Genomic DNA, 13915 nt, shown 5'->3' on the forward strand with positions numbered 1-13915 from the left:
CACAAAGTTTCTGGCAGTGAAAGGAGTTTGTGTGGCTGAGATGACACCAGAATATGATTTTTTTAAAATGGTGATTTAGTGAGGGCCTGTATTCCTTTTGGGGCGGTAGGGAACCATCTTATCCCTCACCTCTGCCGTCATTTCTATGTATCTATGTCAGCTTATATCTTTGCATTTTGCTCAGTTCAAGAGGCAATGCATTTCTGTTTCTTTTTCTCAAGTGTTGTGCTGCATGCAGCATCAGGCTAGTTTGAATTTTCATTTCAGCTTTTGTCGTCATTTTTCTGATTTTAATTTGTGGTCCCTTATTTTGTATTAATTGAGGGTCGGTATATGTTTGGTATGTATGCCTGAGGTGAGGGATACTGCTAGCTTGTAGTATCTCTCTTGTTCTGTTTTTCTAATAGGGGTTGTATTGGTGTTCTAGGGCCTACGGTAATATTTGCAGTGTTGCCCTTTCCCAGCTACAGTTGCTGCTGCTTGATTCCAGGGAGTTAGTTAAGTTATGAAAAGGCAGGTTTGCTACATAGGTTCTGAGTGTCTTTTTTGCAGGGTTTTGTGCTACACTTCACAAAGTTTCTGGCAGTGAAAGGAGTTTGTGTGGCTGAGATGACACCAGAATATGATTTTTTTAAAATGGTGATTTAGTGAGGGCCTGTATTCCTTTTGGGGCGGTAGGGAACCATCTTATCCCTCACCTCTAGCAGCAGATTGCCTTGAGCCGCCTCTGACTGCTGGCACCAATTACTGATAAAGTAAAGCTATGCTCCTGCTCCTGGTTGCCGACACTCTGAACTGCCATCATCATCATCAAAGGCCGGCTCAATGTCACATATGTCAGCGCATCAAAGAGGCCATTGTGGGCCCAGCCTTTGTTGATGCTGTCAGTCTGCGGAGGCAGCTCAGAGGGTTGGGTCACATGGCAGCAGGAAATTTTGTGGTGCACCAACTTCAGCAGTCACCCTATGCCCCTATTGGTAAAGATGTGTGTACATGATTGTAAGCTGATTCCCTTGATTACCAAAGGGGCCGATGCAATACAGGGCGCTCAGCCGAGCGCACTGTTTAATCCACTGTCGGACGTGGATTAAACAGGCGCTAATCCATCCCCTAATGCAATAGAGGGATTAGCGCCTATTTAACGTGCGTCCGACGTGGAGTGAATGAGTTAACGCTCACCACATGCAAATGCATGTGAATGAGGCTATTACTCATTCACTCCAAATGCAAAAAGATAAATGTGCATCTCAGAGCAGGCGTTAATAGCTGAGCGCATTGAAAAGAAGTACAGAAAAGCAGAAAAAACTGCTTTTCTGTACTTCTTTTTTAAAGTAAAAAAATAAAATAAAATAACTCGACAGACCGCCGAGTTATGAAGACCGACGCCGGTAAACTCGGCCTCGGTTTTCATAACCTGCCTGTCTGCCAGTAATGAAAATGGCCGCCGAAAAACGGCGCTTAGCGCATTCTTCCTAGCGTGACCCCCTAATTTACATATTGCATGGTGCCCACCTTGTGGGCGCCATGCGTGCGTTAAGAAAGCAGGCACTGAAAAGTCAGCGCCAGCTTTCCGCGAAGATTATTGCATCGTCCCCCATGATGGTTAAGAGTCACTCCCATTAATACAGAAATCTTCTGTTCTTCCTAGGCTTTCAGGATCCAGATCTGTCAGGACTCGCCACTGACAGGGCTTGAACAGGGGCAGCTAGGAAAGGAAGACTGGGTTAGCCTAATCATTAGGCTAAGCCAGGAGCACAGAGAAGATTCAAGGTCAAGGAATGGCCTCAACAGATCCTCAAATCATTCTCCATGGATTGGCAGCACATCCCTGGGGAATCTCCATCATTTGTGATCTGAGAATTGTGAGTGCCATGAGGCTGCTCACTGGACGACTTTCAGCTCAGTTTGGGAAGTTCAGTGCGCAGTGAAAATGCCCTTGGAAGAGAATAGAAACCATCTGTCCCAGGAGATAGGGAAATTCCCCTAACTCTTCTAATCGAGCAAGAAGAGGCTGGCACACCTCTAGCCAAGGAGTTCCCTATTGGAAACTTGTATCGTAGTTCAACTGCTCTTCACAGAAATAAAGAACTGTGATAACTCATTGTTTCCTGTGGAATGCAACCAGTTTATCTCTACCTTGATATAAAGTCAGACCAGTCTGGAACCACTCTTGCAATGCAGAGTAGTCTGCTATGATTTGGAGTTGCCTATGCTTAATAGGGATTTGCAAGAGAAGCCATATATGAGAGTGGATCATTTTCTTTACATTCAGTTTCCACCTTAGGTTCACTATGACAACTGTCTGATCTGTTTAGGCATTAACCCTTGCAGTATCCGGCTACACTGGAATAAGAAAGCATTATCAGCAACTAGAAGGCTACCCAGCTCCCTCTGCCAGGGAACCCAAACTTCTTGCAGCTGTGCACGGTTTTCCTCTATGTGCCATGTCTTCTAGCGCCACCGTGCACGCCTGTCTAGCTGCGCCTGTGGATCCTATCAATGGCACCTAGAACTCCCAGACCCAGCCTCAGTTCGCTCTGCATCCTGTTTAATGAACGCTCCAGCTTGGACTGTTACTCTACAGCCCAGAACCTTTGGGTAAATCCGGACATGCAGACTGCAGGGTCCAGGACCCAGGACCCCCCAACCCATTGAATAAACACGGGTTAGAACCCGGCAAGATCAAAACAAAGTGTTTCTCTGAATCAGGCTCTCGGATTGATTCACAGCCACTGCCATGCCTTCCTTGCTTTTGCCATTAGCCTAGCTCTTCCCATAAAATGACCTTTCATGACGCCCGGCTTCTCCTCGATGACACAGCTGCTTTATGGGAGGAGAATGCGTGCACATCCAGGGCAACTGTAGGGAAACCCAAGGAAAGCTTAACTAAGGGTCCCAAGCTAGCTCAGTAAGTCTTCTTTCTTCTCGAGCGGGAAAGCATTCCTGCCATACACACGTTCATTTGGACACCTTTGTTCACTAATCTGAAAAACATGAAACCACTAATATTTTGTTTCTTGCAGTTTGTTTTGAGTGGGAGGGCTGGGCAAGGCTCTAAGTAACATGATGAAAGGGAATGGGTTTCTTTCTTATAAGCAAAATGTATTACAACAGACTGTACAGACCTACAGCATGTGCACTTTACGTATACACTGAGCCCAAGCCACTCAGAATGGCTACCAATCAACATTTCAACCTCAGAATTAAAAAGTGAGTGAACCTTCAAATGTGTGAAATTGAAAAGCAGAACATTCTGAATGTTTGTTTTCTGAGAAACTAGCCTGAATGTGTGTGTGTGTCGCTTCATTTCATCTCGCAAAGGCTATATGAAGGGGGGCGTGGCCCGTGACGCTGTGAGACTTTGTAAGCTATGACCTGTTCTGGAAGCTTCTTCTAAGCAGTCATCCTGGGGAAAGCCAAGTGAGATACTGTTTGTAAGAGCAGGCTTTGTCTCCCGGGGAAGACCTGTGTAATTCAGGTCTCCTTTTTCTTGGGAGGATGAGATATGATTTCACGACGCAGCCGATATCTGCACCCGATAGAATAGTTCCAGTCATTCCTACCTCTTTTCTGCCCATCAAGATGGGGCAACCATCGGTCCCCCATCCCTGAGACTAAGCTGTGTGATATCAACTACTAAACAGATGATCAAATCTAGCATCCAAAGCCTCAGTATAGGCCTCCTGTAGTATCTAAGCAGGGGACAATGCACTTGGATGATTAGCTGTTGAAGTACTTGCACCCTACGTTCAGTTGGGCTTTACTAAGCCACATAAGTCATTATAAAGCAATTACTTACGAGGCGCACCCTCTGCCATTTCCATTGCTGTGATTCCTAAAGACCACAGGTCACTCTGCAGGGGAAAGAAAAAAAAGAAAGAATTACACACCACAGGATGACACATCCACTGCTCGTAATCACGCCCATCCAATCCCTCCCCCCACCCGCTGATTTTTTGAGGTTGCCTCATTTACCGATTCAGAGTTAAAGCACAACTGCAATCCACAAAGCTCTCACCAAACCCTCTTCTACTCCATTCAAAACAAATCAGGAAATAATCCTCGTGAAATTCCAGCATACCCCGCCTTGTGGTGAAGAAACTGAAAATCATCCATTACTTATCTTGTTAGTATCGGATGCTTGTGTTAAAAGGCCTGAGCTCCCTGGAGTACATAGAGAAAGACCTCATGCAAGCAACTAGTATGAGCGTTGCCAGCTTTCAAAGAGGCAGAGGAAAACTTTCTCAAAACAGAAGACTTTACGTGCTTCATGGCACTTGGTCCTGGCCTTTTGCGTGAGCAGGGGGGCAGAAGCACTTAAAAGTCCTGGAGCCTGATGGAGCAGTGATTTCCCTGTTCTCTTTCAGCATTGCCTCAATGTGCAGCAGGAGCGGGTCCGGGTCACATTCTGCAGGGCACTGAATCAGTGCTTTGGAACTCCCTGGCATGGCGCTGACCATCTATTCCTCGTCCGTTGGCAGGCATTCCAAAGCACGGATTCAGAGGAATGCGGGCCACGCGGGCAACTGACAGGACAAGGGAAAGACTGTGGCAGGAAAAAAAAAAAGATGAAAGTGGAGGGGGAGAAGAGGCCAGAGTGAGTGAGACAGAGAATGAAGGAAACAGAATAGAGACAAGACAAAGGAGAAAGCACAGACAATGAAGGAGCAAGTGGAGAGGGGGAAGGAGGAAGAGATAGGGAGAGGTAAAAAGGGAAGGACAAGACAATGGAGAGGGACTAAAGGAGAAAAGAAGAAAAAAAAAAAAAAGAGGACAGAGTGAAGGATTAGGTTTAAAGCAACGACTGAAAAAATAGAACAGTGCACTGCTGTTGTGTTCATGACCTCCTTGATCCCTGGAGGTTGAAACTTCTTCAAGAGTACTGCAGCCGAGAAGGGAAAAAGATCCCCACCACGTGTGGCCCCCTCGCTCGCTTGATCCTTTCACGAGGACAGAGTTCTCCCCCCTGACAGCACACTTTGCTTTGCCAGATACAGCACATCCCACTCAAGGCGGGGAAGGCTGGTGGATGCCAGGGGGTGTGTCGCTTTTGTGATAGGAGGACTGGCGTCCCTCTCAAGCCGGACTGAAAATCAGCGAGGCACCGATTGACTCCTGGATCTGGGCTCTTTTCCCTGACCTTTAGGGCAAAAAGCGCCGCAAGGCTGAGAAATAGAGTTTTCAGCAGTGCCGAATCAGAAGCACCTTCCGGGGGCTTCTTGGGCACGATAGCTTGTGGGATCGCTCAAGGTTTGAGCACCCTGTGTGCCGCGCTCACAGGGTGCTCAGACCTTGAACAAGGGACCTGGTACCCACTTTACTAGCCAATTCTTCCCGCAGCCCTAGTTCATCAAGCTGCTGAGCTAATATTGTGCTGCACAGAGAACCTTTGGCAAATATGGATTTTTAGTTTTCAACACAACCGCCTGGCACCTCGATGTGCTATTTATTATTGTGCAATAGAATCATTCTCATATTAAAACCTCACCTCACTAAGGAACCTGAAGCTATAACTGTTAAATTGTTTTACTCAGTGATTTTCATGACAGAAAAAGTTTTTGCCTTCCCTTTTTTTTTTTTTTTAATCACATGGCACAGCTTCCACAGATTTTTATTAGCCAAACTCTGCTTACATTAGCAACGCGCACTTGCTGAAAACACTTACTCTGTAATCGTAAGTGGAGTCTGGATTCTCATCACAGGCTATGACCTCTGGTGCCATCCAATAAGGCGTCCCGATGAATGTGTTCCTTCGTCCAATAGTTCTATCCAACTGAGCACTCACACCAAAATCAACTGAAAGAGACAGGCATGTGGACAGAAATCATCCAGGTTCATTTTAAACCCCATGTTTGTCTTTCACATTTTCACCTCCGTCAGCTGTCATGTCTAGAGGGAAGTTTCCTCCAGGACCTACCCTGCAGTTCTGCTCATTGGCCAGTAGGGGGTCACCACGGTAGCAGTGGTTCTCTCTCCCCTGGACCTTTCACCCATCACCTCCAAAACACACCCAAGCCCCACTGATCCCCATGGAGCAGGAGATCAGAAATCAAGACTCCAACACTGCACAATGCTGAGGTCAAACCACAGACTTCATAAATACATTATTTTTCTAACACCTTGGAAACCCAACCCAACTCAGTAATAAAAATAAAAAAAAAGTAACTACATCAGAAGTTTATTCATCCAGAATATACAATGGACTCCACTCCAGAAGTACTAGGAGATAACTTTCGCAAACTATCTATGAGGACCATACCAGAAAAGAAACAGAAAAATAACATTATTAACCCACTCCATCTCTGGTATATGATAATAAACTACAGCATACAACAAATTTAAAGTTGAACTCACACAGTTTCTGAAGTTAACTGGATCATATTATTCACTTTTCTAGGATATCGGTTTTAAATACCATCGACTGGCACAGAAAAATCCAAGATACTGTAATCGAATTCCAGCCAGTAAATAGATATGAGTGAACTAAAATAGGCCATCCAGAGCCCAGGCAGAAAATAGGCCCAAAAATAAAACAAAAATAAAAGAGGAAGGGCCAGAAGAGCTTAATGGTTAACTTCAAACTAGCATCCTCTTCCTGACTGACTGCCTTCCAGCTCCACTTCCTGGTTGTGTGAAGCCAATCAACTGAGCCTGGGTGAGTCTTCTGACCTATCCCCTGCAGTCCTGCTGCTGGAAAAAAGATGACTGGAGTGGAGACATAGTTTGTTGTCCTTTGCCTGTCTTCTCCTAGTTTGGGGATGGGCAAACTCTTTAGCTTGAGGGCCACATTAGTGGGCCTGAGTGGATGAGTAGCTGGTGAAGGTCTGGTGGGGGATGGGGAGGGAATCCCCTGGGAGTTGCAGCTGAGGAGTGCGGGATCCTCCCTTGGAGCTCTGGCTGTGAAGTATGTGTGTGTGTGGTGGGCGGAGATCCCCAGTCACTTCCCACTCAAGGATGTCACAACTAATGGAAGTGACATGCTCTTGCCGCTGCAGGCAGGGGATCCATGTCACTGCTGTGGGCCGGATGGAAGCCACCCGCAAGCCATAGCTGGCCTGTCTCTGTTCTAGTTCCTACTTTTGCTGCAGCCAATTAGTTGAGTCCTCCCCTGTGGCCCCTCATGGCACATGGAGAGAGGAAGGGGTGGCTTGGAGCTCGATCTTTTTGGACTACTCAGTGCCCAGGCTGGCCTCCAGTTCCTTTCTGCTCCTGTCTGCAGCACAGCTAATCAGCTGAGTCCTCTCCTGCCCTCCTCAAAATTCTGGAGAGTATGAATCTGGCTGTCAAATTTTGTCTCACTCAATGTCTGCCTTTCATTGTTCCTGCCAGTGCTTCTTGACTGCAGGTAAAGAAGCAAGGGGAGTGGTGGAATGGAGCTTGCTGTTTGAATTTAATCTCAGTGTTTTTCAGTGCCTCCTGCCATAAGGTGCATGGGAAGGACACTGCACTGTGGTGTGTGTGTGTGTTTGTGTGCTAACATTGTCTTTAATTCTACTGCTCCTCCTCCATAGCAGTTAAAGGCATAAAACTTACAAAAAAAAGTAATTGCTTTATCTGTTTTCTCATTATTATTATTATCTCTGGCAAAGAGGAGCCTGAAAGTAAATGTTTGCGCAGAGCTGGCAGGGGCCTAGGTACGGCACTGCTTCCAGCCCTTTGGTCTATGGCACCAAGATTATTTTCTTCTATGGTATTCCGTACCTTAGATGTATTGCCATATTAGATCAGCTTAAACATGTAGAAATAAAGGTGAACAGCAAAGTGAAGGCAAAACATTGTACTGAACTAAGTTAATATATTTGTGACTAACCTTTGAGAGATGGACTCCCTTCATCAGTTCATTGCAAAATTATCTAAGTGAGAATGTTAGTTACACGAGCTCAGATAAGTAAATCGTAAGCTAGATTGCACCTTGACGTAGCCTGGACTGTCCACATTTTTCTACCAATAGATTAGAGTTGACTTACCCAGCTTCACTTCTGCATTTTCCGTCAGTAGTACATTCTGTCCTTTGATATCTCGGTGGATGACATGGTGAGAATGAAGATGTGCCAGTCCCTGCAAGACAGCCACTCAATTGAGTACTTCCGTTTTTAGAATAATGCAGTTTAGCCACTTTCCTGGTATTTGGTGATTCAGCAAGGAGAAATACAAGTGACTGGGCAAGGTCTTCCTGGTGTAAGTGACTTTGGCAATGTGAATGGGCCAGAGGTTGAGTCCAGATTTTAAGAATGTGACTGAAGTACTGATGCTTAATGTGAAATATTTAAAACATGGCTTCCTAATTCTGGTTCTTGAGAGTTCGCAAATGGTCTGATTTTCAGCGTAACCAATCTATGTAGCTTTGTTCTCAGACGAAATGCATGGAGACACATCTGGTGAACATTTATTAAAGATGTCCTATTTGTGGCATAGAGCAACATAGCTGGGAACCCTTCAAATGCGATTTTCAGTCTCAGAACTAACTATGCATGTGTTGAATTATTCTGAGGTCAGCATGTAAGTCAACACAATACTTTTTGGGTCCCTATTTACCTGATAAGTTGGAAGACATTTTATAATGGGGATGTTGAAAGCTGTTTTGCTTTATATATAATGGAAGCCTGCACCCTCAGGGGGTGCTGTAGCATTCTCAGCACCTCTAGTTCATCTATGCCTAGGGCCCAAATTAGCAATAATATAAAAGTGTATAAAGATCTAAGATTTGGAGACTGGAAACTGTGCTTAGTTTTGTTTTTAAGACTCACCCTGAGAACCTCCCTGCAGATATATGCTATCCAGTCTTCTTTTAAGCAGTTACCTTTGGACTTCTTCACCAAATCTGTTACTGAACCAGCTCCACAATACTCCATAACCAACTGTGGAACAAGAAGCAAATTGCAAATGACTTTAAGATGTAGCAAGTTTAGTGGTACTAAAACAATTTTACGGTTCTTTCTATGTACTGGTGCATTTCTTTTTAATGCTGACTTTGTATTCTGAGCATTATTTATTCCAGTCAGGCTGAAATGCTTTCCAAATATCCCCGCATTACTATTAACAAATAACAACCTTGTGAGATACACAGGAAAAGTCAAAACTGGTTCATGCAATCCATAGTTGTTAACTATGAAATTGAGCAATGCCAAGAAGGATATTAGGCCTACAATTAAATGATCATAATAGCAGTAGCTATTTTAGATAAAAGGAACATTTTCCTTATTATACAGAGTTACTATCCAGCAGATGTAATGTTTTAGAATGGCAACCGAAAAATCCTGCATGTTTAATTAATAACATCTGATGGGGAAGGCATTTCAGTCAGATAAAGAGAAGTACAGGGGTGGCCAATTCCAGTCCTCGAGAGCCACAAACAGGCCTGGTTTTCAGGATACCCATATTGAATATGCATGAGATGCATTTACATATAATGCAAGCAAAATCTGTCTCATGCAGATTCATTGTAGATATCCTGAAAACCCGAACTGTTTGAGCTCTTGAGCATACACTGTTAATTTGTGGGGTTCCTAGTAGGGGGTAGGAAGAAATACAAATTTTGTTTTGTTATTTGTTTAATTTGGGGGGTTCCCCCACAAATTTTGTTTCATTTAAAGTTTATTTCATTTGTTTTCTTTTAAGAAAAACAAAATAAACATCAAACAAAACCCCCCCAAAAACAGGATTAAAAAAAAAGAAACAGAGCCTCCCGTACTCACCACTCATCACTCCCACCTGAAAAAATGCTGGGCCAGGATCCTCCCCAGCCCCCACTTACCTGGTTTGGGGGGGATCTGACATCGAGGCCTAGGCCCAGGCCAAAGCCTCAGCCTTATATAGGCTTAGGCCGTGATAGGTTGCCTGAACCTCAGCCTAGGCCCTACGCAAAGCCTATGTGAAGCCTAGTCCTGACGCCAGGGCCTAGGCTCAACAGTGTGGCTTCAGCCAAGGCCCAGGCCCGATGCCTTGGTCCGGTCCTGAGACCAGGTCCTGACACCTGGGCCTTGGCCCGGACCAAGAATTGATGCCGGGGCCTCGGCATGGACCAAGTGTGATGCAGGGGCCTGATCCTGAGGCTGAGTACCAATGCCTAGGCCTCAGTCTAAGCCAAGGTTGGGGCTCAAGCATAACACCGAGACTAGAGTGACTAACTGTCCGGTTTTGAACTGGACAGCCGGGTTTTACAGCTTCTTGTACAGTGTCCGGTTGCAATGGTAACCGGACACTGTAAAATCCGGTTAAGCAAGGCCATGTCTCTCTCAATCCAATATCCAATTGGCAGTGGCAGCAAAGCACCAATCAACTGCATGCTCTTGTCTTTTTGGTGGCTGGGGGCAGCCACAGAAGATAGAGAAGAGAAACGTGTATTGCCTTGCTTTCCTGGAGGAGCATTTCCCAACTTCTCCCTCTAAACTCAGTTTCCCTTATTTACTGACCCTCCTCCCTTGCCTTCCTCAATGACTCAGTAAGTCTCCATTCTCCAGGGACTATAAGGCCTAGCTTCTGCCTGCCCGTCTGCCTTGCAATATGTGGCTGGGGCCAAAGACTGCATGAGACATCTTGTCTCATTGGATCATCTCTGAGTTCTCACTGGTAGTGTTAGCTGAGCTGAACTAGTGAGCTCTCCAAAATACAATTTTCCTGCTTCAAAAGGCTGTGCCTGTCTGCGTTGCCATTACTACACATGCTGCCTTTATCTGCCTGCAGTGCTGCACTGCTGCTCACCTTGCTCTCAGCCCACCCACCCCTGCAGCTCTCCTCTCCTCTCCTTCTCCCTTATCTAACCTCCAGGTAAAGTTGCTCTGCTTGTCTCCCTCCCATAGTCCTTCGGCCATCTTATTCCCTTTTTAAATGGTGTATGGGCGTGAGTTGATGTAAATTTCATTCAGGTCTTTAAAGAGAACTAAAAGGATACTGTACACTTTCACAAAAGGTCTGAGATAGCCACAGCTCATTCATTAGGCCAACAAAGAAAGTAAATAAATGTAATCATGTATGTAATAGAGGGAGAGCGAAGGAGCATGTGTGTGTGTGAAAGAGAGAGGTAACAATTCCTCCCCCCCCCCCCAAAATATGACAATCAGGGTGACAGGCATGGAGAGCGGGGAATTTTTTATCCTTAAGAGTTTTAATTATTGGGTGGTGTTTGATGTTTGCTGTTTTGAAATATTTTATTGGCATTTGGGAAATTAAATAAAATTGTATGAGTTTTTAACTATTGCATGTCATACTATTCATCAGCTGTTTAGAAATATTTACTTTTTTTGTTACTATTAATATTATGACTGATGATTTATATTTCTTGATTTTATTTCTTTTATGAGGAGTGTTGATGTTTCTGTTTTTCCATTGCTGCACTGCATAGAGAGTCAGGCTTGTTGTGGTTCCTGTTTGTACTTTATTCTGTATTTGGTGAGGGGCTGTCTGTCTTCTGCATAAGTGACCAAGGTGAGATATTCTGTTAACGTGAAGTTTCACTATAGGGAATTATAGCAGCCTGGTTTGTTCTGTTTTCCTACTAGGTGTATTGGTGTTTGTGTTAGGGATATTTACTATACTGTAATTGTAATTCATTTTACTTATTGGGAGCAGCTGATATATCAGGGACCCTCCTTCATCACCCTGAGAAGCTGGAAGAGAAAGGTATGCAAATGAGGGGGAGTTTGCCTCTGGTCTTTACGTGACCAGTCATAATAGACAGAAAAGTTGACAACCCTAGTCGGGGCCCAATCTGACCAGGTCCTGATGCCTGGGCCAGGGCCTGGACCCAGGCCGACGTGAGGCATGACCCGGAGGCCAGGTCCAGACACCTTGGCCTCAGCCAAGCCCAGGGTACGAGGCCCAGGCCAGATGCTGGGGCCTCGTTTGGAGACAAGGTCCTGACATCTGGCCTCAGGCTGGACCCAGGCCAGTCGCCTTCTTCTTGAAATGACACTGTCTGATGGGGAAGCACCATGGTAAATTAACTCTGGCGCATCCTCCCCAGTGGTGGATGCCATTTTGATGTACAGCAGCTAATTGAACAACTGTACATGAAAATGGCACCTTCCAATGGGGAGGGATGCATCAGAGTTATTTTATTCCGGCACGTTCCCAGTGGATGGAGTCATTTCAAGAAGAAGAAGACAAAAGATGTCTGAAGAGGACCTCCGAGGCTTGGGCTCCAGACCTGAGCCTGATTCTGACCCTGGGCCGAGATCCTAGCTAGGCCAGGCATTGAGACCCATTCTCCAGACCAGGCCGAGGTGCAGGCGTTGGAACCCAGCCTTCGCACCGGGCCCCAGGGTTGTGCCTGGGCCCTGGCCTAGGCTGAGGCCCAGGCGTTGGGACCTGGCCTCCAGACCGGGCCAGGACATCAGATAAAAAAAGTGGAAAAATGTGGGCAGTCTGGGCTTTTGCTTGGGTCTCAACCAAGGCCCCAGCATCAGGCCAGGGCCTCGGCAGAGACCAAAGCATCATGCTCTGGAGTAGGCCGCAGGCCCTTCATCAGGCCTAGGCCTATACCAAAGCACCAGATTTGCGCTTTGCGTAGGCCAGGGCCCCTGCTTTGGGTCTCGGCCTTTTCCCTAGGCAAGGCCCTGACTTTGGGCCTAGGACTAGGCTTTTGTGTTTTTTTTAATTAACTTTCAAAACAAAATGAGATTCTGATGAAATTGTCAAATTTTAAATCATTAGGTTTTGAAAATGACCTGAAATGAAATAGGAAATTTTGGTTCATTTCCTATTTGGTTTCTCCAAAAGGCCCATCCCTACTTCCTTGGTCTCCAAATCTATGCCCCATGCCCATCCCTTTTCAGTACCCAACCATTCTAGAAGGGGCTGTGGAGAATCTCTGTTCCTGCCTCTGGGAGCATTTTATTCCCCCTGTCTGGAGAAAGCCATGAAAATGAGATGTGGTTCCCATCATACAACAAATGGAGGGACAGCAGTTACTTGCCACAGAGAAGATTTTTTTCTGTTTTTCAGAGAAGATTTTTGTTCCATTTTGTTGTAAGAAATTTTTGCTCACCATTCCTGCCCAGGAAAAGTTTAGATTTTATCAGTTGATGCAGTTGGGACTTTCCATCTGTGAGATCCAGTTTGGACACCAGAGGAGAACAGGATACCCTGGTACCTTAAGTAGGAGCCTGGCTTCCCCACTTGGAAGGAAAGGTTTTTTTCCCCCCTAGTGCCTGCCACCTTGAGTGGCACTCAGAGGAGCAAGACTGAGACTGTGGTTAGAACTTGGACTGTATGAAGATCAAGTGAGTAGCTGTCATCTGATTTATTTTGAAGATTATGTCAGTAAAGTTTATTTTTTGGAACACCCCAGTGAATTATTGGCAGAGGAGTCAGCAACCATGAGTACATGGAGAGAGAGAGAGAGAGAGAGAGAGAGAGGGAGAGGTATTCCTCCTATGCCTTGGGTTCTGGAGGTTCAGCCTCTCCTCCATTCAGAAAATCCATGCCTCGTTACTGTTGTGAGACTGGGTGAGGACTTAGCCCAAACACTGTGTGCCCCCCCCCCTGCACATTTCAGGCTACAGCCCCAAGACAGGGGGCTACATGCAACTTTAGGAACGAGAAGTGGAGAGAATGCTCCACCCTTGACAAAGAGTACTCATAGGACTTCCATTGCAATTTTCACATTCAATCTAGCACCAAGGCGAAAGCTTCTGCAAGGAACAGAGGCTACATTTAGGAGGCTAAACGTAGCACATCTGGAGTCACCTTGAATGAACTGACACAAGGAAACGGAATGAAATGTGTACCCAGAGCTGATCATCCTGCCCCGCCAGGCTCTTCTTTACAAAAGCCCCGTAATACGTAGCGATGTTTCTGTGATGAGAGTACTTTTTCAGCATATTCACTTCCATCTTGATTTCCTCTTCCTCCTCCTAAAAAAGAGCAGCATGCATAACGGGTAAGTCTCAGGCAATCAAACAGGCCTCAACAGGCG

At 45.6% G+C, this 13915-nt stretch overlaps 1 protein-coding gene across 4 annotated transcripts in view; it reads right to left on the reverse strand.

The window, feature by feature from the left end:
• Positions 1 to 13915, reverse strand: part of NRK (Nik related kinase) — a 254536-nt gene that overhangs the window by 135824 nt on the left and 104797 nt on the right. For all 4 annotated transcript variants that reach the window (XM_029607581.1, XM_029607578.1, XM_029607580.1 and 1 more), the window contains 5 exons: positions 13728 to 13853; positions 8748 to 8858; positions 7968 to 8058; positions 5666 to 5796; positions 3800 to 3854 (listed from right to left, as the gene is read on the reverse strand). In XM_029607581.1, the coding sequence (XP_029463441.1) occupies positions 3800 to 3854; positions 5666 to 5796; positions 7968 to 8058; positions 8748 to 8858; positions 13728 to 13853 (514 nt within the window). The remainder of the gene's footprint in view (positions 1 to 3799; positions 3855 to 5665; positions 5797 to 7967; positions 8059 to 8747; positions 8859 to 13727; positions 13854 to 13915) is intronic.

The sequence above is a fragment of the Rhinatrema bivittatum genome, chromosome 6, assembly GCF_901001135.1.
Source record: "Rhinatrema bivittatum chromosome 6, aRhiBiv1.1, whole genome shotgun sequence".
Taxonomy (NCBI): domain Eukaryota; kingdom Metazoa; phylum Chordata; class Amphibia; order Gymnophiona; family Rhinatrematidae; genus Rhinatrema; species Rhinatrema bivittatum.